This window comes from Lepus europaeus, chromosome 10, assembly GCF_033115175.1.
Source record: "Lepus europaeus isolate LE1 chromosome 10, mLepTim1.pri, whole genome shotgun sequence".
Classification (NCBI taxonomy): Eukaryota; Metazoa; Chordata; class Mammalia; order Lagomorpha; family Leporidae; genus Lepus; species Lepus europaeus.
In genome coordinates, this window is record NC_084836.1 from 35,671,119 (window position 1) to 35,698,430 (window position 27,312).

Below are 27,312 nucleotides of genomic sequence, written 5' to 3' on the forward strand. Positions count from 1 at the left end.
ATACTCACTGAACAAATTAATTTTAATTTTCTGAAAATCATATTCAAAGTTCTTGATGATTAATAAATTTAAATGTTGTAGTAAACTAAATCCTACATCAGCTAGACAATATAATTTCAATTCCAATTTCAAACATAGTAGTTTGTTTCAAATGCAGAAAGATAATGTAACGATTAAAAACAACAAATAGATACCTCATGCTGTTGAAGCTTTTCTTTCCATATTTTCTCTTCCTTATGGAGTTCATCATTTATCTTGTCCTGTTCTTCCTAAAGATTGATAATATAAAACACTATATTCTAATATCAAAGACTATTTTGTTCATTAAACTTGATTCTCACAGTATATATTTGTAAACAGTTAAAGATGATGATTTATGCAAATGTACTCAGTTACTAGGACTAGGATAACAAGCTTAATTTTACAGTAAGATATTGAATAGATGACATTGGGTTCTAATTCTGAGGATGTAAATATGCTGCAATCTGGAAAAGACTGGAAGAATTAATATCATCAAAATGTCCATAATACCGAAAGCAATTTACAGATTCAATGTGATCTCAGAGAGTTGTTTTCAGACCTAGGAAAAACGATGAGAACATTCATATGGAAACACAAGAGACCTGCATAGCTAAAGAAAGTTTATGCAACTAAAACAAAGCTGAAGGCATTATAATACTAGATTTCAAGACATATCACAGGGCAGTTATAATCAAAACAGCCTGGTACTGGCACAAAAATAGACAGGCAGACCAATGAAACAGAATAGAAACTCCAGAAATCAATTCACACATCTACAACCAGCTAATAGATCTCCACATGTAGAAGTAAGAAACAAGACTCCTATCTTATACCTTACACAAAAATCAACTCAAAATTGATCAATTATCTAAATCTGCAACCCAATACCATCAAATTACTAGAGGAGAACATTGGAGAAACTCTGCAAGATATTGGAATAGGCAAAGACTTCTTGGAAAAGACCCCAGGTGCAAAGGCAATCAAAGCCAAAATAGACAAGTGGGATTACATTAAGCTGAGAAGACTCTTCACTGCAAAGGAAACACAGCAAATTGAAGAGGCAACCAACAGAATGGGAGAAAATATTTGAAAAATAGGAAAGTTATGAAACTGATAGAAGATTAACATCCTGAATTTATAAAGAATTCAAGAAACTCAATAAAAACAAAACAAACAATACAGTAAAGCAATGGGCAAAGAACATGAACAGGCATTTTTCAAAACAGGAAATTCAAATGGTCAACAGACACATGAAAAATGCTCAGGATCACTAGCCATCAGGGAAATGCAAATCAAAGTCACAATCAGGTTTTACCACATCCCAGTTAGAATGGTTACCACTAAAAAGGGGTCAGCAAAATTAGCTCCATAGTAATTAGAATATAATTATTTTTAATTTGTTTACTTTCTATATACTCCATTAATTAAATGTAGTCAACATGGAGGGATAGAGTATCCTGAACTGCCTGACCACAGCTAATATTCTCTAAATGGAACCCTTAAAGCCAGCATGTTCTAGATACTACATAAAGCAAATCTAACAATGAAAACTGGAGAGGGTCTGTCCTGACCATTATCCAGACATTTTAAGTTCTTGATGACCCATAAACAGAATCCTAAAACCCACCATTTTCTCAAAATGCCCATAGTATGACCTAACTACATCGACACGCTGGGAAAAAAAAATAGAAAAAAATAAAAAAAACACATAGCAGATATAAAAACAAATGTAAAACTCTACAACAAAAAGCTCCCAGTGTAAGGGACACCGATTATCATCTAGATGGCTCAACAAATGCATTATGTTTTACATAATGTATCTTACGCCAGACTACAGAGCAAGGGCACTGCATTATCAAGAACACTCTGTATGCCTTTTCCTATGATTAGAAGGGTATACAATACAGCAACGGCATACTTGTAAATTTCAAACAATCTGGGATGATCCTTGAAACTTCATAGACTGGGCTTTCAAGATCCAGTATCTGGAATTTCAATGAATTTCAAAAAGTTCAGAGTAACTACTGTCAACTCACAGCCAGCTGCTTCCAGTAATTAAAAGCCAAGGGGCAAGGGGATCGATTCACACCATAACCTAACCCAAACATTAACACTCTTCAGCGGCAGTTACTGATTCAAAATATATATGAAAAACAAAAGAAAAATGGCATACCTTCTGAATATTCTCTAATTTCTTTTTCTCAATTTCAAATTGTTTCATCCAGCAATGTCTCTTTTCTTCTTCTTCTTGAAATTGCTTTTCTTCTCTCTCTCTCTGAGCTTTGAGAATTTCTTTTTCTTTGTCCTCTAGTTCTTTCTGTTTATCTCGCCAAGCCTCAAATGACTGTCTGCACCTTTCTTCCACTTCACAATACCCAAAATTTATATCACCATCATCTGTATTCATGAGAAGAAATGTTATTAGTCTTAAGATCAAATCCAAATCTGTCAAAAAGAATTCAACTTAAAGTATAAAAGTAATTGTGAAGTGAAGAAATAATGCCAGCATATTATCAAAGTAAAAATGCTAATATACAAAAAGAAAATATGTTCTTGAATATACATAGAAATTCTATTGTAGTCAATAATTATGTCATATAACTTGGTTTAAAATATTCCACAAAACTTAAAAATGTGCTTGTGTATATAATTAAGGAATGGTTAAGGTATATAGTTAAAATATACTTCATAAATTCAGGGTTAATTATATCTATTACAGTCAGCTGTGTCAGTGGAAAACTTTGAAGCATATTGAAATTAAGTTATAGAACTTTAAATTAAGTAATATAGAATACAAAGAAAATTAGAGGTGCTGGCGCTGTAGCATAGCGGGTAAAGCCACCGCCTGCAGGGCCAGCATCCCATACACTGGTTAGAGTTCCAGCTATTCATCTTCAGTTCCAGCTCCTTGCTAATATGCCTGGGAAAGCAGTGGAAGATGATCCAAGTGCTTAGGCCCCTGCACCTATGTGGGAGACCCAGAAGAAGCTCTTGGCTCCTGGGTTTTGTGTGGCCCAGTGGTAGCCATTTGGGGAGCGAAACAGTGGAAGGAAGACCTCATTCTGTCTCTCCCTCTCTCTGTGTCAGCTCTTAAATTTCCCTTTCACAAATATAAAATAAATCTTAAAAAGAAGAAAATTAGAGGACATGTAAATTAATAAATAGAGGCATCATTTTCAAATACAAGTATGTTCTGCTAAATTCAAAAATATCTTTCAAATTGTTTTCAGATAACTATGGTCAATCACATAAAATTATCAAAAATATAACTGATCAGTTTCACTGACCTTGTGTAATATGTTCATCCATAGGTAAATCATGAGGATGAGGCTCAAGAACAGAACCAGGACTGGAACAATGGGCTTTACTTCTCAAAAATTCTTCCTTTTCTATTTCAGATAATATCTAAACATTTAAAAGAGCACCAATGATTAGAGAATAGAGGGGAAAAATACCATTTTAATAATATTTTGCATACTTATACAGAGCATTTATTTACTCCAAGCCTTTCTCATACACAAATCCACAGCATACTGATAAATATTCTCTCTACAATGAATAAAAGTTTTCCCCATGCAAGAAAAACATATTTACCCTCATATTTTCAAAATCCAAATCGGTCTTCAATATTAACTCATAATATCCAATTAAACCGCTTGATAATAATTTCAAAATGTTCCCACTAATGTTTGTAGCTAATACATTTCCATTTTTCCTATCTCTAGTGACTGTTGCATGTAAATTATTAATATACTTAATATGATTAAATAGATAACTGTTTTGTACTTTAACCTGAATTATGCATATGATTTTGACCTATATTTTTCCATAATTATATTTATGCCTTTCCTAGTAGTAAAGCCATAGTATACTAATTCCAATATTGTAACAGTATAATAATTTAAAAATACATTTTCAAGATTGAGTGTTGCCAAAAAAAAAAAAAAGAGGAAAGAGACCTAAGTAATTTTGAAATTATGTAAAACATCTTAGGGAATAGGAAATGGGTTAAGTAAAAGGAAAGAGAACTAGGTAAAAGGAGAAGTAAAAATTAATATAATAAATGAATCTGTAGATGATACTTCCTTCTAACCCAATAAATTGCAAAATTCTCCTCTACTCTTAGTTTCTAAGCATGTTTTTCTTTGATCTGTTTTATTAAACATTACTATAAGATTTCTTATGACGGAAGGTTCTATAAAGCATGGAAAGTCTCTTCTGGAACATACTACCATCCTAAGAAAGGTAATAAACATTTGAGCATATTCATAGTTCTTCTCAAAGGTTGTAGGGCAACTATTTAATGCAATATTGATCTACTCTTTATTCGTAAGTGCATAAAAACCTCATGTATTAATGGATTAAATCACCATTTTTACTTTAAAGATTTATGTATTTATTTGAGAGGCATAGGAGAGACAGAGAGAGAGAGTCTTCCATCCACTGGTTCACTCCCCAGATAGCTGCAATGGCTGGCGCTAAACCATCTAAAGCCAGGAGCCAAGAGCTTTTTCTGGATCTCTCACATAGGTGTAGGGGCCCAAGCATTTGGATCATCTTCCACTGCTTTCCCAGGCCATTATCAGGGAGCTAGATTGAAAGTGATGCAGCTGGGAATCAAACCAACACCCAGATGGCACGCCAGTGCCAAAGGCAGAGGCCTAACCTACTATGCCACAGCACTGGCCCCTAAATCTCTTTTAATATTATACACTTGATCTTAGTCAAAAGGCTGAGAAGTTTAAGTTTCTATAATGGAAAATGCTATTAATACAAATGTTTGAGAGTTAAAAAGTCTAATGATCTTGTGTTACTAGACATGATAGTCATCTTAATGAGAAAGCCCCAGAGGCCTAAAGGGTTAAAAACTTGTAAAATCCTACAGGTGCTTTCAAAAATACTGTGAAGTAAGCAAGTGCCTCTTGTGGGTTGATGAGTTTATAATTTTAAACATGGCGACTTAAAGTCTTTTGTCATCCACAGTTATATATGATGTGCTGCTCATAAAACTAAAGCGTTGTTGGTTCTGTGTTTAGCTGTCCTCCTATAGGTTCCTATGGACTTTTTCCAGCCATTTCTATTGTATTCAGTACTTTGGGATGGCTCTGTAAACAGATGAAGCCAATAATGTATTAACAGTACCAACTGAGAGAAAGTATGGTTAACTGAGGTTACTAAAAACAAAAAGCAATTCAAATCAATTGGCAATCTACAAAAAGAGTTAAAGATTTTAAAAGCTATTATTAAAATTGCTATATTGGTCTATTATGCTATGTTATATGTGTGTACATATTGTATGTCCACATGGGAAAATTTTATTCAGAGTTTTATTTTAAATGGCTTATAGATAAGATTGTCCATAAATTTAAGCTGCTAAAATCAATCAAAGATACATTTTAATTTGTGTGACCTGAATCTGTGTATCATATGTTTTAGACTTGTTGGTAGAAACTAAAAACATTTTATATGGTTGTGCTTAAGTTTACTGGCTAAACAAACTACACCATGTTAGATATTTAAGAGGTGTTTTCAAATACATGATTCTTAAAATTTATAGAAGGCATTGGACCTTCTGGTAAATGTTTTCTTAAGTTGTTATCTAATGGTTGAAACGGTTTGCTAAGTATTCATGTAATATTGCTATTGTCAGCAAGCGATCTAGGACTTGCTCCCTCATTTCTCTATTCTAAGCCCAACTTGTTCTTTCATTTCTCTATTCTCTTCAAGGTAGGAAACTAATTCTATTATAAAGGAATCTGTAGGATGCACAATTTAATCTTTAGACCTTATAAAAGAGATGGCTAACATTTTTCTGTAATAGCATAGCCAAAATAAGAACTTAAATAATAATCTCATAGCTAGATTCACTTCGCCATCAGCGAAGTATACAGTAAGTAGAAAAAACCTCCCTTTCAGACCAAAGGGAAAGAAAGTTTTAAAATGAGAATATAATTTTCCTCATGGGCATTGTCTACCTTAGAAAAACTACTACAGAACATGCCTGTGACTATAGACTTGTAGTTCAGGCCACTGAAGATTAGAGATGGGACACGGGCACTCCCTTGACTTGCATCCTCTGGTCTGCTTTAACACAAACCAGGAGGAAAAGAAAGCTCGGCATCAGAAGCAATGGGTGGCAGGCCTATTAATGGCTGATCTGTACAGTGATCTGCCCTCAAGCAGACCCAACAGGCCAGGCCACTGCAGTGGCTTTCAATGTGGTAAGCCTGGGCTTCAGCAGAAGTCAGCTTGTGAAGAGCCCTGGCATCTCTGCCAAGAGTTGGATCACTGGAAATGGACCTGCCCTGGAGTCGAAGGATGCCCAGGTCAGAGCCACAGATCTTATTGGCTCTAAGCTGAAAAGCCCTTCACTCAGCCCAACTTCCAAAGTGACCACTGCAGCTGAGGGGATGGTCAAGTAGGGTCAGCAACATTACAGGCAGAACTGTAAATTTCTTGTTAGAGATGCCCCCTGCCTTTACCTGGCCAGCTCTCCTCCCAGGCCAGCCAAGTAATGAAAGTCAACAGAGTGCCTTCCCCTAGGAGGTTCACACCTCCCTTAGGATATACCCCATGTGAAGAAGTGAATAATATTCTTAAAGATTAAAATTTGACTGGTTGTACAGTATAAAACCAGAGTAAACCATAAAACCAAAATGATTTGCTTAAAATAGTTAATATTTTAATTAATGAATTTAAAATCAGTGAATTTTCACCCTTCATAAGAGGGAAAGACAAACTTATGACTGTAATATTGAGTACTTTCAGTCAAATGTTGAATATTTACCTTCATTAATTGATCCGGATTTTCTTTATTTTCAGTTGAAACTCCTATCTTTAAATATCTATGATTATTAGCAACTCCTCCATAATTACAGCCTAGAGGATGCAAAATATAATAATATCAATATAAGAATAGGATATCATATTTAAAAATCTCAATTTTATAATCATTCTTTAATGTCAAATTCCATCACAGAATATTCTTGATAGGTACAAGTAAATCAAAACATAACAAAGAATAAAGAACAGAAGGAACCTGTTGTCTTTATTCTAAAAATAAAAGTAACAAATGTATTAAGTACTTTATAATTTTATATTCTAGACTGAAGTTTACTTTCTACGCATACAGCATCAGGCCTTGCTTGATATCACAATGGCAACTTGGCTAGAAATCAGGAAAGTCTCCACCTGCCACAAACCAGCTACACAATCTTGTACAAAATACTAAAAATTTTAATGAAAATATTAAAAGTAGGTGTTTAGCCTACTGGTTTAAATGCCTACATCCCACACTGGAATGCGTGGGTCCAATTCCTCATTCTGGCTCTTAACTCCATCTCCCTACCAATGCAGATGAGGCAGCAGTGACAGCTCAAGTAACTGGGTTCCTGCCACCCATTTGGAAGATCTGAATTGTCTTTCCAGCTCCTCGTTCTGGCTCTAGACCAATCCAGGTCATTATGGGAATTTGGGGAGTGAACCAGATGGGAGCTAAGTATATTTGTGGTGTGTTTATGTGTGTGTGTGTGTGTGTGTCTATCTCCCCCTATGTTTCTCTGCCTCCCAAATAAATAAAAACTAATATAAAAATATTACTTAAAATGTTACAATTACCAATATGTGATTGAAGTGGAATTTATTCCTTATTGTAAGGTTTGTTAAATTATACCAGTTTCTGCTATCTAAACAGATATAGTTATGTTTCTTTGTGTTATTTAATGGTAAAATACAGAAGACTATCCTGCTGGTTAACTGACTATTCACACCTAATTTTCCCGAGATAGTAGATTTTCTTCTTAACTCTTATTTACAGTCTTTCTGGCATGATTTCCTGTGTGAGAGGCTGAATAAAAAGAAAAAATAACATTATTCAGATTGCTTTCCAACTAAGTTTCTAAGACTTATTTATGCTCTACCCATTAATACATGTATTTGAATATATCTTTATTTCTAAATATTATGTACAAAGAGGGGCAGGTATCTTTCTGGCCAAGACTGTGATAAAGGGAACTTGAAGGAGATAGAAGCGTATAGTAGAAGACCCTCCCATGTAGAACCTAGGCTTGACATGTGTAACCATCAGCATGTGATAGAAATGATGTTATGCTGCATGACTTCTGAGAACAGGTTGTAAGAAACCTTGTGAAGTTCCACTTAGGTCTGTTGCCAGTTTGCTCTTGGAATGTTTCTTCTCATAACCCATGTGCCATGCTTCAAGAAGTATAAGACAAAAGGCTACAAGGATGTTCCCCCTGCTGAGTGCCTCATGTGAACTCCCCAACCAACAAGTAGCATCAACTGCCAGTCATTTGAATGAGACTATAGATTTAACCAATGTTATTACTATAAGTGGATAAAAAAGAAAAGGAAACAAGCAAAGAGATTCCAAGATGGCTGAGTGGGGAAAGGAAACACTGCTTTAGGAGAGAGGAAAATAGTAGCACAAAAGTTTAGAAGTGCATTCCCAGGGGAGAGTTGGAGAGAAATCTGCAGTGGAAATTTGACAGAAGGAAGAAGGACACCACGGATCAGCATGGAAGGTGAGGACATGCAGCAACAAGCAAGAACACCACACACAATCCCTGCAGCCAAAAGCCAGAGGAAGCTCCAGCTTTGGAGAGTGAGGTGAGAGCAAACTGAGGCAGCCCACGCCATTGGTGATATAGCTGGAGGGACATCCTGGCAGAGCACACTGTCTTTGAGTCTGGCCTGGAGTCCTAATGGAGCACAGGATATCCATCTAACCCAGAAAAATGGTCCCATTTCTTTTCCCCCAACACCCACAAGGATGCTTGGCAAGCAGCAAGGAGGAGGTGTCATTTTGACTCTAGTAGCTGCTACAGTGCCTTTTGTGTGTACCCCCAGAGATGGGCAGGAAGAAGGAGTCATTTTGACACCACCAGCAGCTGTGGTGGTTCTCGTGTATGCATGTGCTGTGGGGATTTTACCAGAGAGAAAAACCCATGTTCACCACTGACTTTGAATCTGGCTGGGAGGGTTGACATGTGGCTGAGCACCCACGTAGGACTGCGACGTGCACCCAGCCTCTCAATATATCACAGGCTCCAGGGCTCAAGTGGAGCACCCACAGACAGCCAGCTCTGCAAATGTCTCTGTTCTCTCTGTGGATGGGATAGGGAAATAGGGCAGAACACATCTTCTGCACCCCATGATTATGGGAGCCTTGTGTACTGAGACTGTGGGAACTCTGTGACTGCATGATAGGGAACAGGGTACAGCTTAAAAGTGCTACAAACAGAAACATAGAAAGGTAGTCATCAGTATGAAAGAATGTGAAAGGAGAAAATCTCCCAGTGAAAGTACAATGGAAATCCAAAGCAAATAGCAATATTTATGGAAAAATGGCAAGACCAAGTCATTACTTATTAATAAAAATCTTGAATGTAGTTAAAAATACAGACTGGCTGAATGGATTGAAAAACAAGACCCATCTACTGCTGACTACAAGAAACATACCTCACCAACAAAGACACAGACTGAAAGTGGAAGGATGTAAAAAGATATTCCATGCTAACAAAGCAAAAAAGAACAGGTGTAGCCATTCTAATAGCAGACAAAATAGGCTTTAGAACAAAAACTGTTCAAAGTAACAAAGAAGGGCATTGTGCTGTGATTAAGGGATCAATTCAACAGGAAGATGTGACTATAAGCACTTAACACCAAGGTGCTGGCTCTTTTAGACAAATGTTAATGGATCTAAAGGGAGACATAGACTCCAATGCAATAGTAATGGGGGACTTCAACACCACACTTTCAATGATGGACAGATCAACTAGATAGAAAATCTACAAAGAAACAATAGAGCTAATTGACACTATTTACCAAATGGACTTACCTATTATCTACAGAACATTTTCCCCCCATAGTTGCAGAATACACAATCTTTTCATCAGTGCATGGGACTTTCTCTGGGATAGACCATATTCTAGGCCATAAAGCAAATATCATAAATTTTTTTAAAAATTTACATCGAGCCATGCATCTTTTCTGACCACAATAGAATGAATCAGGAAATTAACAACTTAAAAGTCTCTGGAAAATATGCAAACACATGGAGACTGAACAACATGCTCCTGAATGAACAGTGGGTCATAGAAGAAATCAAAGGTAAATAAAAAAAATCTGGAAATGAATGAAGATGACAATACAACATATCAAACTTATGGGATATAGGAATAGCAATGTTAAGAGGGAAGTCTATAGCAATTGGTGCCTACATCAAGACATTAGAAAGGCATCAAGACATTAGAAAAGTTTGCATCTCAAAGACCTAGAAAAACAACAACAAACCAATTCAAAATTAGTAGGAGGGAAGAAATAGTTAAAATTAGAGAGGAATAAACAAAATGAAAAAGAAAAAAGTACAAAAGATCAGTGAAATGGAGGGCTTTTTTTAAAAAAATAAAATAAATAAATTTGATACATTATTGACTGGACTAACCAAAAACAAGGTTTAAAACTCAAATCAATAAAATCACAGATAAAAAAGTAGATACCTCAGAAATTAAAAAAAAAAAAAACCACTGAGGAGTTACTACAAATAGCTATATGCCAACAAGTTGGGAAACTTAGCAGAAATGGATAGATTCTTAGACAAATACAATCTACCAAAACTGAGTCATGAAGAAGGAGAAAACCTAAGCAGACCAATAACCAAAACAGAGATTGAATCATTAATACAGACCCTCCCAACACTGAAAAACCCAAAACCGAATGGCTTCACTAAAAGAAGAACGAATTCTAATTCTTCTCAAACTATTCAAAGCAATTGAAAGGGCAGGAATCCACCCAATTCCTTCAATGAGGTTAGCATCAACATAATTCCTAAACCAGAAAAAGATATAACAGAGAGAGACAACTATAGTCCAATATCTCTGAAGAACACAGAGGCAAAAATGCTCAACAAAATACTAGCTAATTGAACCTATTAGAATGATCATTCACCTGGCCCAAGTAGGATTTACCCCTGGTATGCAGGGATGGTTCAACATTCACAAATCAATAAATGTGATACATCACATTAACAGACTGAAGAATAAAAACCATATGATTATCTCAATAGATTCAGAGAAAGCATTCTATAAAATACAATATCCTTCCATGATGAGAAACTGGGTATACATGGAATATTCCTCAACACAATCAATGCAGTTTTTGACAAACCCACAACCAGCAGCTCATTGAATGCGGAAAAGTTGGACACATTTCCACTAAGATATGGAACCAGACAAGGATATTCACTTTCACTATTGCTATTCAATGTACTCCTGCAAGTTTTAGTCAGAGCCATTAGGCAAGAAAAAGAAACCAAAGGGATAGAAATTGGAAAGGAATAAGTCAAATTATCTCTATTTGTAGATAACATGATTCTATATATACAGAAGAACCAAGAAATTCCACTAAGAGACTACTGGAACTCATAAATGTGTTTGGCAAAATGGCTGGATATAAAATTAACACACAAAAATCAATAGCCTTTGTATACAGAAACAACTATGGCTGAGAAACAACCTCCAAAATCAGTCCCACTCAACATGGATACAAAGAATTAAATACATTAAATACCTTGGTTATACATTTAACAAAGGAAAAGAAAGATACTATGATGAAAGCCATAAAACATTAAGGAAACAAATAGAAAAAGATACAAGAAATGTAAAAATCTTGCATGTTCATGGATCGGAAGAACTAATATCATCAAAATGTCCATATGATGGAAAGCAATTTACACACTCAATGCAATCCCAATGAAAATAACAATGACATTCTCCTCAGATCTAGAAAAACGATGCTGAAATTAATAAGGCAACACAAGAGACTCCGAATAGCTAAAGCAATTTCAAATAACAACAACAACAAAAAATCTGGAAGCATCACAATATCAGATTTCAACACATACTACAGGGCAGTTATCAAACAACCTTGGACTGGAAAAAAATTGACTTGTAGACCACATCTCCCAGCTGGGTTCAGGGACCCAAGTTGTGTGTCAGTCTTCCCGTGGTGTTTCAGGTGAATTAGCAAGGAACTGGATTGGAAATGGAGGAGGAGAGACTGGAAATAGACCTCATATTATCGGTCACAGAGTTACAGCTGAGCTGATCCCCCTTAAGATTTTTCTTTTAAAGACTGCACTGTATTGGGGCTGATTCAGCTCTCTGCTATGGCCTAGGAAAACAGTAGAAGATGGCCCAAGTCCTTGGCCCCCTGCACCCAGATGGGAGACCCAGAAGAAGCTCCTGGCTCCAGATTGGTACAGCTCCATCCATTGCAGCCAGTTGGAGAGTGAATCATCAGGTGGAAGACCTCTTTCTCTCTCTTTTTTAATCTTTCTCTCTCTCTCTCTCTCTTTGCCTCTCCTCTCTCTGTGTAACTCTGACTTCCAAATGAATAATCTTTAAAAAAAAAAAAGTAAATAAATAACAATCAACAATTAAAAAAAAAGAACGGCTCTCATACAGAAATCAACAAACAATAAATGCTGGTGATTATGTGGGGGAAAAGGTATCCTAATCCACTGTTGGTGGGAATATAAACTGGTACAGCCATCGTGGAAGACAGTTTGGAGATATCTCAGAAAATAGATATACCAAATGACCCAGCAATCCCACTCCTGGGAATTTACCCAAGGACAATTAAATCAGCAGATGAAAGAGTTATCTGTACCTGCACATATATTGAAGCTGAATTCACAGTAGCTACAATATGGAATCAATCTAGATGTCTATCAACTGATGAGTGGATAAAGAAACTGTGGTATGTATATGTGTGGGTGTGTTTAAAGAAAATGGATTACTACTCAGCCATAAAAAAGATTATGTCTTGTCTTTTGTAAAAAAAACAGATGCAACTGGGGCTGACGCGGTGGCGCAGTAGGTTAATCCTCTGCCTGCGGTGCTAGCATCCCATATGGGCACCGGTTCTAGTCCCGGCTGCTCCTCTTCCAATCCAGCTCTCTGCCGTGGCCTGGGAAAGCAGTAGAAGATGGCCCAAGTCCTTGGGCCCCTACACCCATGTGGGAGACTGGAAGAAGCTCCTGGCTCCTGACTTCAGATCAGCAAAGCTCCGGCCATTGTGGCCAATTGGGGAGAGAACCAACAGATGGAAGACCTTTCTCTCTGTCTCTCCCTCTCACTGTCTGTAACTCTACCTCTCAAATAAATAAATAAAAATCTTTAAAAAAAAAAAGCAGATGCAACTGGAAACCAGTATACTTAGTGAAATAAGGCAATCCCAAAAGGACAAATATCATTTGTTTTCCCTCAGCAGTGGTAAATAATAGACTACCAAAAATGGAATATGTAGAGGTGAAATTCGTATTTTGAGATTCCATGATTGTTTACAGCCCTTTTCTCTACTGCTTAGAACAGTGCTTTTTTCTTCTATGTGTTTAACTCTTTACTTAGTATAGGGTTAATCTTATGAGTATAAACTGAAAGTAGATCGTTGTAAAAATTAAGGGAGGAAGTAAGAGAGGAATGAGGAAACATGGGAGTGTGGGCAGGGGGAAGGGTGGGGTAGGAAGTACCACTATGTTCTTAAATTTGTATATTTGAAAACATGAGATTCCTTTGACTCTTAGTCCTATCATTATGATCAATTGTGAACTGAAACTGATCACTTTGACTAGTGAGATGGCATTGGTACATGCCACCTTGATGGGATTGAATTGGAATCCCATGGCATGTTTTTGACTCCACCATTAGGGGCAAGTCCGATTGAGCATGTCCCAAATTGTACATCTCCTCCCTCTCTTATTCCCATTCTTATATTTAACAGGGATCACTTTTCAGTTAAATTTAAACACCTAAGAATAAATGTGTGTTAATTAAAGAGTTCAACCAATAGTATTAAGTAGATAAAAAAATAATAAAAGGGATAAAGTATTAAGTTGTTCATCAATAGTCAGGACAAGGGCTGATCAAGTCACTGTTTCTCATAGAGTCCATTTCACTTCAGCAGTTTTCCTTTTTGGTGCTCGGTTAGTTGTCACCAATCAGGGAAAACATGATATTTGTCCCTTTGGGACTGGCTTATTTCACTCAGCATAATGTTTTCCAGATTCCTCCATTTTGTTGCAAATGACCGGATTTCATTGTTTTTTACTGCTGTAAAGTATTCTATAGAGTACATGTCCCATAATTTCTTTATCCAGTCTACTGTTGATGGGCAGGTTGATTCCAGGTCTTAGCTATTCTGAATTGAGCTGCAATAAACATTAAGGTGCAGATCGCTTTTTTGTTTGCCAATTTTATTTCCTTTTTTTTTTTATTTAATAAACGTGAATTTACAAAGTGCAACTTTTATATTGTTGTGGCTTCCCCCCCAACCTCCCTCCCTCCCACAGCCCTCCCCTCTCTACTTCCTCTCCCATCCTGCCCTTCATCAAGTTTCATTTTCAATTACCTTCATATACAGAAGATCAACTTAGTTTATATTAAGCAAGGATTTCAACAGGCTGCACTCACACAACCGCACAAGGTATAGGGTATTGTTCGACTAGTAGTGTTGTTTTTAAGTTTCATAGTAAAATACATTAAGGACAGAGATCCTACGTGGGGAGCATGTACCCAGTGACTCCCGTTGTTGATTTAACAATTGGCACTCGTATTTATGACGTCAGCAGTCACCCGAGACTCTTGCTATGATCTGTCTAGGCTATGGAAGCCCCTTGAGTTCACCGACTCTGAACTTGTTTAGTCAAGGCCCTATCACAGTGGAGGTTCCTTCCTCCCTTCAGAGAAAGGCACCTCACTCTTTGATGGCCTGTTCCTTCTGCTGGGGTCTTGTTCACCAGGGTCTTTCATTTAGATTGTTTTTTGCCACCGTGTCATGGCTTTCCATGCCTGTGAGACTCTCATGGACCTTTTAGCCACATCCGAATGTCCCAAGAGTTGATTCTGAGGCAGGAGTGCTGTTTTGGGCGTTTGCCATTCTATGAGTCTGCTGTGTGTCCTGCTTCCCCCGCAGGATCATTCTCTCTCTTTGAATTCTATCCTTCATTATTTGCTTACACTGGTCTTATTTGTGAAATCTCTTCGACACATACCCTATCTTTTTGATCGGTTGTGTATTTATACTTATCACTTTACCAAGTGCGCTGGCATTGGTACCTGCCTCCTTGATAAGACTGAGCTGAAATCCCCTGGCACATTTCTAGTTCCACCAGCCAATTTTATTTCCTTTGGGTAAATTCCAAGGAGTGGGATGGCTGGGTTGAATGGTAGGGTTATATTCAGGTTTCTGAGGAATCTCCACACTGACTTCCATAGTGGCTTTACCAGTTTGCATTCCCACCAACAGTGGGTTAGTGTCCCTTTTTTCCCACATCTTCGCCAGTATCTGTTGGTGATAGATTTTTGTATGTGAGCCATTCTAACCGGGGTGAGGTGAAAGCTCATTGTGGTTTTGATTTGCATTTCCCTGATTGCTAGTGATCCTAGTGAACACTTTTTCATGTGTCTGTTGGCCATCTGGATTTCCTCTTTTGAAAAATGTCTATTGAGGTCCTTGGCCCATCTCTTAAGTGGGTTGTTTGTTTTGTTGTTGTGGAGTTTCTTGATCTCTTTGTAGATTCTGGTTATTAATCCTTTATCTGTTGCATAGTTTGCAAATATTTTTTTCCTTTTCTGTCGGTTGCCTCTTCACTTTCCTGATTTTTTTTTTTTTTTGCAGTACAGAAACTTCTCAATTTGATGCAATTCCATTGTTAATTTTGGCTTTGAATGCCTGTGCCTCTGGGGTCTTTTCCAAGAAGTCCTTGCCTGTGCCTATGTCTTGCAGGGTTTCTCCAATGTTCTCTAATAATTTGATGGTGTCTGGTCATAGATTTAGATCCTTAATCCATGTTGGGTGTATTTTTGTGTAAGGTGTAAGGTAGGGGTCTTGCTTCATGCTTCTGCACATGGAAATCCAGTTTTTCCAGCACCATTTATTGTATAGATGGTCCTTACTCTAGGAATTGGTTTTAGACCCTTGATCAAAGCCATCTCACTAGTCAAAGTGATCAGTTTCAGTTCACATTTGATCATACTGATTGGTTTAAGAGTCAAAGGGATCACATAAACAAGACTAGTGTCTGCTAATACTAACTGATAGAATAAAAAAGGGAGAGAACGATCCAACATGGGAAGCGGGATACACAGCAGACTTATAGAATGGCAGATGTCCTAAACAGCACTCTGGCCTTGGAATCAGCCCTTAAGGCATTTGGATCTGGCTGAAGAGCCCATGAGAGTATTTTAGGCAAGGAAAGCCAAGGCACTCTGGCAAGAAAAAAAAAACTAAATGAAAGTTCTCAGCGAGTGAGATCCCAGTAGAAAGATTGGGCCATCAAAGAAGGAGGTTCCTTTCTCTGAAGGGAGGAGAGAAGAACCTCTACTTTGACTATGACCTTGCCTAAATAAGATCGGAGTTGGCAAACTCAAAAGGCTTCCATAGCCTTGGCAACTCATGACAAGAGTCTAGGGTGATTACTGATGCCATAAACAAGAGTGTCAATTTGTTAATTCAGCAACAGGAGTCACTGTGCACTTACTCCTCATGTAGGATCTCTGTCCTTAATGTGTTGTACTATGTGAATTAATGCTATAACCAGTACTCAAACAGTACTTTACACTTTGTGTTTCTGTGTGGGTGCAAACTCTTGAAATCTTTACTTAGTATATACTAAATTGATCTTTTTTTATTTTATTTTTTTTACAGGCAGAGTGGACAGTGAGAGAGAGAGACAAGGAGAAAGGTCTTCCTTTTGCAGTTGGTTCACCCTCCAATGGCTGCCGCGGCTGGCGCGCTGTGGCCGGCACACCACGCTGATCCGATGGCAGGAGCCAGGTGCTTCTCCTGGTCTCCCATGGGGTGCAGGGCCCAAGCACTTGGGCCATCCTCCACTGCACTCCCTGGCCACAGCAGAGAGCTGGCCTGGAAGAGGGGCAATCAAGACAGAATCCAGCTCCCCGACCGGGACTAGAACCCGGTGTGCTGGTGCCGCAAGGCGGAGGATTAGCCTATTGAGCCGCGCGCCAGCTTAAATTGATCATCTGTATATAAAGATAATTGAAAATGAATCTTCATGTGAATGGAATGGGAGATGGAGCGGGAGACGGGAGGGTTGCGGGTGGGAGGGAAGTTATGGGGGGAAAAAAGCCACTATAATCCAAAATCTGTACTTTGGAAATTTATATTTATTAAATAAAAGTTAAATGAAAACATGAAATTTTTTATCTTAAATGGAAAAAAAAAAAAAAACCAAACAGGAACCTCCCAGCTGAGACTAGTCAACTAACAGAACAACAAAGATAGTTATAAACTGCTTTAAATCACTCTGTTTCACAGAATAAGTATTCAGAACATCTACTGTACCTAGGAAAATTTTTTAAAAAGCACTTAACTCTTTAGAAAAACTAGAGTGGCTCTGTTTCCTGCAACTCAGAATCCTAATCAATACATCTATACATAAATGAAATTAGCCTTATGTGCGATTCATCTACATCTTTGATAAAATAACTTATAATAAATGAATTATTATATAATATGTGAACGTTTTCTCCTTTATAGATTGTATAACTCCATCATAAAATTCTCTCTAGCTTAACAGTAGCTAAGAAATCCCCCTCTACATATTTTGCTATATTATTGATTTAATCTTTTAAACTTTTTAAAATTTGTGGTAATAAGAATTTTCTTAGAAAATTATTTACTGAGATGATCAAAATCCACATGAGATGACATAATTTTTGAACTGCTACTATTATTGTAGCTATATTTCTATTCATACAATACATTTTAATTGTGTTTGCTTTGATTTTTCATCATTTAGACATAACTAGACTATATGACAATATGTGCATAATATATTTTCACTGTATAAACATTAGTAAAAAATACTTAAAATTCATCACAATTCTACCATAGATTAATTACTGTCGCATTGGAAACATATATAGTCAGTCTTTATATATACATTCATATTGATGCAAAGGAAAAAAAAAAGCTTGAAGCTTCCTTCCCTTACTACCACATATAAAACAGCAACCCCCCATCTCTATTCCATTATAGCTTGAATATTTTCCTTCATAGTAGTTATCACTATTGAAATATTACATGTTTATTTGTTTGTTGTCTATCTCCCCACACTGGAACACTACAGCAGGACTTTGTAATGCTCAGTGGCTAGGACAGATCCTGTTTCACAGTAATGTTTGTAGGCTAAATATCTATGAATATCCACATAACAATTCATTCTAATATTTGCATTTCTGGCACTGAATTTGAAAATAAATACAATACACCATGAACATTTTTATGTAATTAAATATTTGTCTAAGTTATCTTTCATAACGGATACATCATCAGACAAATCAAGATCTTATTGTACACTGAGATTATGGCCATCTCTCCTAAAAACCAAACTATAATTAATTCTAGTTAAATCTCGGATCTCTTAATTAGTCTTACAATAATTCCCAGAAGTAAATTTTCTCAGGTCAAACCAATAAAAAATCCTTGGGTTTTTGATACAAATGATTGTATTTTTATCTAAAAAGACATAAATGTTGATATTTTAAAACACTTTCCTGATGAACCTTCATTAATGTAAAGTAATAGACTATCTGGTATTAAGGCTAGAGAAACAAGCTATTTGTGGTTAGTATTTATTGGAGACATAGGAAATTAGTAAGGGAAAAATGAATGAAGCAAATCCAGCAGACATACATCAGTACTTCAAAAACTCTATGTAAAATAAACTTAAAAAATAAGTTTAATTGTTTTGAAATATAAGCATATGAAATATGTTCACGTCAAAACTACAGATTTCAAAAAATTTTGTATCAAAATAAATATCTTTTAGTTCCATTTTCCCCACAAATATTCTGAAGTAGCCTAATACACAGCGAGAAATGGGAATCTTAAGAAATTTATTTTCCAATTAACAATTAATTTATGCTTACAGAAAACTTATTTGTCAAGCAAATGACAACTCTACTTACTTAAAACATCAACTTCTTCTAAGTCCTGAAGAATGAGCTCTTCAACTGTTTTACTTTTGTTCTTTATGATGTTAATATAGTGAAGAACTGACTCTGGAAATTCATCTAAACTCTGAAAGTGTGAATAATAAAAGAAACTGTAAAAATGTTTATTATTTAAATTATATGTCAAATATTGCGCCCTTCATTCCACACCAAAAATATGAATAAAGATATGCATGTGGTAAAAAGGCTTACATAAACAGCCCTTATTTGGATAAAACGTCTTTTAATTTTCACATGATTATTCTTCTCTGGAAAATTACAAGAAAATAAGTTAAAAGAGTTAATTTATCCATCATTCTCATTAACTTCATTAGAGGCTATTTTCATGTACTTATTCTTAAAATTGCTGGATTACTCCCCAAATGGCCTCAATGGCCAGGGCTAGACCAGGCTGAAGCTGGGAGCAGGGAACATAATCCAGGTCTCCCACAAGGGTGGCTGGAACTCAGTCAACTCAGCCATCACTGCTGCCTCCCAGGGACTGCATTAGTAGGAAGCTAAAGTCAGGAGCCATTGCTCCAATAGGGAACTCCAATATGGAAAACTGGACATGCGTGTCTTAAATGGTATCGTAACTACTAAATGCTTTTAAAAAAATGTTTAAGTGCTCTCAAACGCTGTATGTATTTTTAGATTAATTTCAACTTCAAATAAATATTACCAATATTAATCAAAACTGCAGTCTTGATGACAAAATATTTAGTGAACTACTGATACCTTTCATAATTATTTAATATTTTCTAAAACTTACTTTAACACAAATTTAGAAACATTTATGAACTATTACATAGTCTCCCAATATAGCCTCTGCAAATCAATATGCAAATTTATTAAATAGCTAAATATATTCATATCAGTATATAAAATATGAAAATGAAATTATTTTCTCAGTAAACAAAATAACTAGTTAGAAAATATATAAAGACATAATATTCATATTAGCAAACATCTGAAACTTTTAGGGATAATTTGAACAAAAAGCTTGAATTTTCACATTTTATATATGATTAGTATATACTATATACTAATATAGTAATACTATATATATATATATAGTATTAGTAAACTTCACTGAGGGACCTAAAATAATATGTTAGTGAATAAATACAGATGTTTCTGATACATACCAACATTACATGTGTCTATTATCATTTAAAAATTTTCTTTCATCCATACTAGGTTTCCATATATTAAATTTTTTTCTTTTTTTTTTTTTTTGACAGGCAGAGTGGACAGTGAGAGAGAGAGACACAGAGAAAGGTCTTAATTTCCGTTGGTTCACTCCCCAATGGCCACTGCGGCCTGTGCGCTGTGGCCGTTGCACTGCGGCCGTCGCACCTCGCTGATCCGAAGCCAGGAGCCAGGTGCTTCTCCTGGTCTCCCATGCGGGTGCAGGGCCCAAGGACTTGGGCCATCCTCCACTGCCTTCCCAGGCCTCAGCAGAGAGCTGGACTGGAAGAGGGGCAACCAGGATAGAATCCGGAGCCCCGACAGGGACTAGAACCCGGTGTGCCCATGCCGCAGGTGGAGGATTAGCCTAGTGAGCTGCAGCGCTGGCTCCATATATTAAATTTAAGATTTTTAGCAAGATTTTTACTCTCTGTGCTAATGGGATTCATTGCATAGAATTAAGAATAATCAACACAGAGATAAAATGTTACGTTTCCATTAGCACTGTAGAGAAATAAGCAAAACTCTCTGCCATAGTTACTCCCAATAATGCAGTATACTGAAGATACTGACAAAATATCATCCCTAATCTTCTGTGCTCCTTTCTATATTGAGATTTTTACTTTTTATTTAATTTTATTTAATTAAGAGGATGTTAAGACACCTGGATTATAAGGTTGTTGCTTTGTACTACGAAATACAATCTCTAATTTCTAACATTTAAGCCCTTAATTAATAATTTGGTAATAATATATAAATGAATTCCAAATTAATTCTACAAATAATTGTGAGGCATCTTAGTTAAATCAGAAGAGCTTCAAAATTTTCGTATTTATATATAAATATATACATATAAAGATAAAATGTAGTAATGCCAGAATTTTGGATTTCATACTCAAATGAAGAATTCCAGCACACTTTGTCTCACTTTAATTAACTTTGGATTAAAAGATATAATGTAAAATACAGGTTTATTGAAATCATAATAAAATGGAATTGCTTTTTGAAAACTTACAAAACCAGTATGTTGGAAAAGTTTAGTTAGGAATAGTTTGAAAGAGTAAAACAGTGAAGGGAATTTGACCCATTTAATATTTTAAAATGTAAATTACTATATAGTAAAATTGACAGACTAATGGAAAAGACCAAATTGAATTGGATAAATTGGAAAGGGTTCTTCAAAATGTTTATGGCAAATTCACTAATCATCTTTAGAAAAGTATTATTTCTGCTAAAAGCTCTCCTCCTATAAAAAACCTCAAAAGTGCAACAGTTATCACTTACTGTATCACTGTCATCACTCTCGGTGTCTGATTTTGGATCACTCTCAACCTCATCTTCTTCTAAGGAGGAAATGCTGATTTTATCCAGCTCAGCTTCTATTTCTTCTTGGAGTTTTGCCTCATCATCGTCTTCCATCATTCTTCACAAAAGAACCATTTAGGGAAAAAGTATATCAATAAAAACTGCAGGTATTTTAATTTGTCAGAGCAATTCTTATGTTCTAATGTTAACATAATTTTAATTAAACAAACTTTCCTCACATCATATTATACTGTACCATGTATCAAAGATACAAAGATCCCTCCATTCATTCATTTTTTTAATAGTTGACAATAAAGTAATCAAAGCTAACACTACTCTGTTATTTCTTTAAGGGAGAAATTGCGCTGTCTTCTAAAATCATGAAACTTGATTATCCTCATGGGGATAATTAGCATTAAAACACCTTTAAGCAGCATGCAGCAATGCTGACAAACTTCCATCAATCTCCAGGGATTCATGCTAAGTGAAAAAAAAAAAGATAGCACACTATATGATTTTATAATTTGATAAATGGAACACGGATCGGTGATTAAGGAGTTGAGAGTAGTTGATGTCGGAGGTAAAGAGTTACAGCTATAAAGTATAATGGGAGGCATCTTTCTGGAGTTAGAACTGTTCAGCAATTGTGGTAGTAGATGAATAAACATATTAAGGTGATACAAATTATACAGAACACAATTTACATACAAATGAGTACAAGAAAAACCAAGGAAATATGGGTAAGATTAGAGTGTATCAATGTCAATATTCTGTAATCAAACTAGACTTTACAAAATATTACCATTGGCAGATATTGGACTAAGTGTGCAAATGATATTTCTGTATTATTTCTTTAAACTGCCCTTTAATCTATAATCACCTTCATAAAAATTTAGTTAATGATATTCTAAATTTCCAATAAGAAAACTGTTACATAAATTATCATGGATCCATAGAATACTATGTGAGCCCTTTTAAATATGGGTGCATTTACTATACTCTTGTGGGAAGGAAGCCAACAAAGACTAATTCAAAAACAAGTGGCAGAAAAGCAAGAGGAGTAACATCTTTTTTTAGGTAAACACACGTACACATCCTCTTGTTTTCTGGCAAAGAAACGAAGAAACAGGAATTTTTAAATTTCCCTCAGTATCTTTACGTCGAGTTGTTTTTATGTGTACCGTGAATACATACTCCTTGGTAATTTTTAAAGCTTACCTAAAAATATGTTTACTCACCAGATGCCCTCTCCAATGCAAACAAAACAAAAACCCATACAGAACCACTACAGAGTGCTATGCTGTAATTGAACCGACAGGGCGATTCCAAAGCTTTGTCAAAGATTACGATTGGAAATTTTCTTTCACTGTGCTTATAAAATACAGGAAGACACAAGACGCTTGGTAGAGGCAGAGACAGGAGAGTAGGGTGACGGTGAGAACCATTTCCTTTCGAGGCCTTTTGTGCTTACCTACTGGCTCTTCAGGTGAACCCTGCTCAGTTATGTATTTGAGCACAGATGCAACAGGTAAAAGTCAGTTTAGCAGCTTATTTGACCCAATGCACGCAAAATGTTATCTCGACATGTGATGAACATAAAAATTAATCCTTTACATTCTTGTTTTGCATACTAATTCCTCGACAGACAGTACAGATCCCGCACGGCTCCATTCTGACTAGCTGCATTCCAAGCCCTCAAACTGCCACCTTCAGCTACTGATTCGACACAGGACAAGTGCAGCCCTCGTTGGGTCCCACTGTCAACGGACTACAGTGGATTACTTCAGGGTGACAACGAATCCCTTGGAATGAGCGAAAGCTGACAACACACGAAGCAGCCTAAGATCGGCGCCTCACCTCAGCCCCCATAAACGACAAGGCGGGAAATCTTCATAAGGTCACCGGAAATTATGTGTGGGACGGGGAACTAGGGAGGCCAGCAGGGAGGCAGACACGAAAAGAACTATGACTGGGTGAGTATCGGGGCGGCCTGGAGGGCGTTCCCACGAATCCTCAGGACTTTCAAGTCCAGGAGAGCTGCGAAAATCCCTGCCCCGTGTGGAACTGCGCGGTCCCTTTTTTTTTCCTGGACGCGCGGCCCTGACCGTGAGGGGCCCGCCTCCGTCTGCGCTGCCGAAGCACTGCCTCGCCGCCCCCCGACACGAATGTCAGCCTCCACGGGCCGGGCTCACCCACCAGCAGCGAAACGCCTGTGCTCCCTTGGAAGACCGAGCCCAGAGCTTCTAAACAAAGCGTAACCACGGCAACAGCCAATCCCGAGGAAGCCAGGCTGAGTTTAACGTACAGGTACCCTAGAAGGACAAACCATCTCGATTCTGATTTGGAACGCGCGCTGCGTTTTCTGGAGCTGATTGAGGAGATTACATTTGTTTTCCAGGTAGATTTTTAATATTTCAATAATCTTGGAAAATATCTGATGAAGAGATGACATTTTGTTATAATCCCCTAATGCAGGCATATTGATCTTTAAGATGTTTCTAGACTATATACTGGCATCTAGTAAATGTTGAGTTTCCCATGAACAAATGGTTCATTACCCAAAACCTTAACACTGAATAGCGATGGGACTTAGAAGTATGGAAGAGAAGTCAGTAGTTTTTTTTTTTTATTTTTGTTTTGCATGATAATGGGGGAAAAATCCACTGTCAATCCATCCCCATCAAAGTCCTCTGAAAGGGTGTGTGTGGTGAGCAATTTAAAAACATCTTTTCTGAAATTCTTTTAAAATGTTAATAGATACCCGCTATTTCAATCTAAACTCTGAAGATTTAAGTATTGCCACACTATTTAATTTTAGCCCCAAAACATATTTAAGTTTCTTTTATGGAGTAAATATATACTGTGTAAAATGTTAAATTTGTTTGTTAATAACGCATTTCTAAACTTAATTTTTAAATGTTTGCATACAGAGCATTAAATTCTAAGAGGAAGTGGTTATGCATCATTTGAAATATATTTGCCTTCAAAAAGCTGAAAGCAAACATTTCATTGAGCCTCTGAAAGAAACTACACTTCCCGGTAACAGCATAAATCTGAACTTCCCTTAAAAATCATCAAATCAATTCCAAAAACTAATTTAAGTAATTTTAGAAATCAACATAGTTTAAAAACAATTGTAAATTGCTCTTTGTCTTAAAGTTTAGCTTGTCAGACAAATTGATAATAATGAGGAAAAAATAGTAAAAGTCCTTCTGAAGATAAATTATTTCATGGTGATGCATCTATTATGTTTTTGCCTTGGAAAGAGATTGACAACTTTATAAACTGATCATAATTTAACTAGAATATTATTACCCAAAAAGGAATAAAATGCACCAATAATTAAAAAGTTATAAATTATAATTGAATTTACCTTGAAACTGTGGCTTATCAACTATGTAATATTCAGTAGAAATCCATTTATTTGCAACATTTATAAAAACTACATTCTCAGATTGTGTATGTTAGTTTGCCTTTGACTTTTTAATATGCATGACTTTTTATTTTCTTGAGAATAAACACTTATTTCATTTAAATTTTGAAGATCACTCAGGTCTGGTTGACTTTTGGCCTAGCACAGCATAGAAAGCACATGATGTCTATTTATTGAGAGAACAAAAGACTGTGTGAGAACTCTGCTTCTGTTATCCAACAAGAAAGAATGTCTTCCTAATGTTAATAGAATGGAGATATAACTTCAGTTTAATAGCATCTTTCAACAGCTGTTTTGCTCTTCAGGTGGTAATGATATAATTTAAATATCTGAGAATGTTATTATAGTGCTAAAAATAGCTGCAGATAAGATATTTCTTTGTTTAATTTAGTTTCCATTCTCAAGCACATATCCTTTGTACAATCCTAATATTTCTATAATAAGAATCATAGATAACAATCAAACAGGCTAGGTTAAGTGCTTTATAATTTCATTTAATTTTCACAAAATCCCTTTGAGATGCCCACTGTTAAAAGCTGGATTTTCAGATAATGATACTGGAGTTTGGCAAGCTTATTGAGACAGTGATTTTGAGTTCTAGATTTGGGGCTGGTATTGTGGAGTAGCAAATAAAGTCACCTCCTGTGTTGCCTGCATCCCATATGGGTGCCAGTTGGAGACCTGGCTGCTCCACTTCCAATTCAGCTCCCTGCTAATGCACCTGAGAAAGCAGCTCAAGATGTCCTAGTCCTTGGTTCCCTGAACTCACATGGGAGATCCAGAAGACACTCTAGGCTCCTGGCTTTTCCTGGGCCCAGCCCCAGCAGTTGTAGCTATTGGGGAGTGAACCAGCAGATGGAAGATCTCATCTCTCTCTCTTTCTGCCTCTCCCTCTTTAGCAAAGTACACATGATCCATAAAACACTTTATTTGGTCTACTTTCCCAGCCTTTTTTTTTTTTTTTGTCTTTTACCACTTTGAGACATGCCTGCTCACACCTCACTGTAAAGTTTGTGAACTTAGAGTTCCACCTGTCTTGAATACTCCGAATTTCATTCAATTTTGGTCCTAAGAAGGATATTCTAAATTAGTCTTCAAAGACCATGTATAATTCCTCTTCTCTGTGAAATTTCTCTGTTTTGTATTTTCCCTGTACACCACAACAACTTATAGTTCAGAGTTGACCACAAGTTTTTTTTTTTTTAATTTTATTTAAGATATTCAGGTTTCATGTCTTTCATATTTACAGATTTAGGAACATAGTGATATTTCCCACTCTACCCTCCCTCCTGCCCAAGCTACAATCCTCCTTCCTCCTACCTCTCCTATTCCGGTCTTAATTTTTACAAAGATCTATTTTCAGTTTACTTTATACTCATAAGGTTAATCGTACCCTAAGTAAAGAGTTTGACAAATAGTATGAAGAAAAAAGCACTATTCCTCAACAGTAGCGACAACGGCTGTAGACAATCATTGAATCTCAGAATGTCCATTTCACTCCATTACTTTTTTTTTTTTTTTGACAGGCAGAGTGGATAGAGAGAAAGACAGAGAGAAAGGTCTTCCTTTTTGCCGTTGGTTCACCCTCCAAATGGCCGCTGCGGCCGGCGCATCGTGCTGATCCAAAGCCAGGAGCCAGGTGCTTCTCCTGGTCTCCCATGCGGGTGCAGGGCCCAAGGACTTGGGCCATCCTCCACTGCCTTCCCAGGCCACAGCAGAGAGCTGGCCTGGAAGAGGGGCAACCGGGATAGAATCTGGCGCCCCAACAGGGACTAGAACTGGATGTGCCGGCGCCGCAAGGCAGAGGATTAGCCTGTTACGCCACGGCGCCGGCCACACTCCATTACATTTTAAATACTCTGTTAGTTATCACAGAGCCACGAAAACATATGATATCTGTCTTTTGGGGACTGGCTTGAACACAGGTTTTAATATTTGATTTGTCCACTTGCTCCAATTTGTTCATTTTTGTGCTGCCATCTGCTGGCACTTAGAAGAAATACCAAAACAATACTACAAGCAATTCAAGTTTAGTGAAATACAAAGCCTACAACCAAGTGAATTACGAACTACTTAAACTATTAAAACTGTAAACTATTAAAAATATCTCTGTCTTTGGACCATTTATTAACTAATCAGGAATGGAACAAGAGAAATACCACCCCAAGGCCTTATTTCATAAAGTTTAGAACAAATTATTCATTTATAGCAAAGAAACTGTAGATCTTTCACACCACAAATAAGAACTACACTAACTTACTGTTACCTTTGTGTGACACATCATTCTTTTCACTGACGTTGTTTCCAACACATGGGGCTTGTGAC

The 27,312-nt window shown here is 36.7% G+C and overlaps 1 protein-coding gene across 4 annotated transcripts in view; it reads right to left on the bottom strand.

Annotated features, from left to right (window-relative positions):
- LRRIQ1 (leucine rich repeats and IQ motif containing 1) overlaps window positions 1-23,803 on the bottom strand; it is a 237,314-nt gene extending 213,511 nt beyond the window's left edge. For 3 of the 4 annotated variants that reach the window (XM_062202046.1, XM_062202042.1, XM_062202045.1), the window contains exons 1-7: window positions 23,412-23,489; window positions 21,534-21,672; window positions 19,035-19,146; window positions 6,809-6,900; window positions 3,309-3,426; window positions 2,195-2,418; window positions 195-269 (exon numbers count right to left, since the gene is read on the bottom strand). In XM_062202046.1, the coding sequence (XP_062058030.1) occupies window positions 195-269; window positions 2,195-2,418; window positions 3,309-3,426; window positions 6,809-6,900; window positions 19,035-19,146; window positions 21,534-21,671 (759 nt within the window). In that variant the 5' untranslated portion in view covers window position 21,672; window positions 23,412-23,489. Of the gene's footprint in view, window positions 1-194; window positions 270-2,194; window positions 2,419-3,308; window positions 3,427-6,808; window positions 6,901-19,034; window positions 19,147-21,533; window positions 21,673-23,411; window positions 23,490-23,750 lie in introns of those variants that run through there. The other variant, XM_062202044.1, reaches the window with a different exon arrangement.
- Between the last annotated feature and the right edge of the window lie 3,509 nt (window positions 23,804-27,312).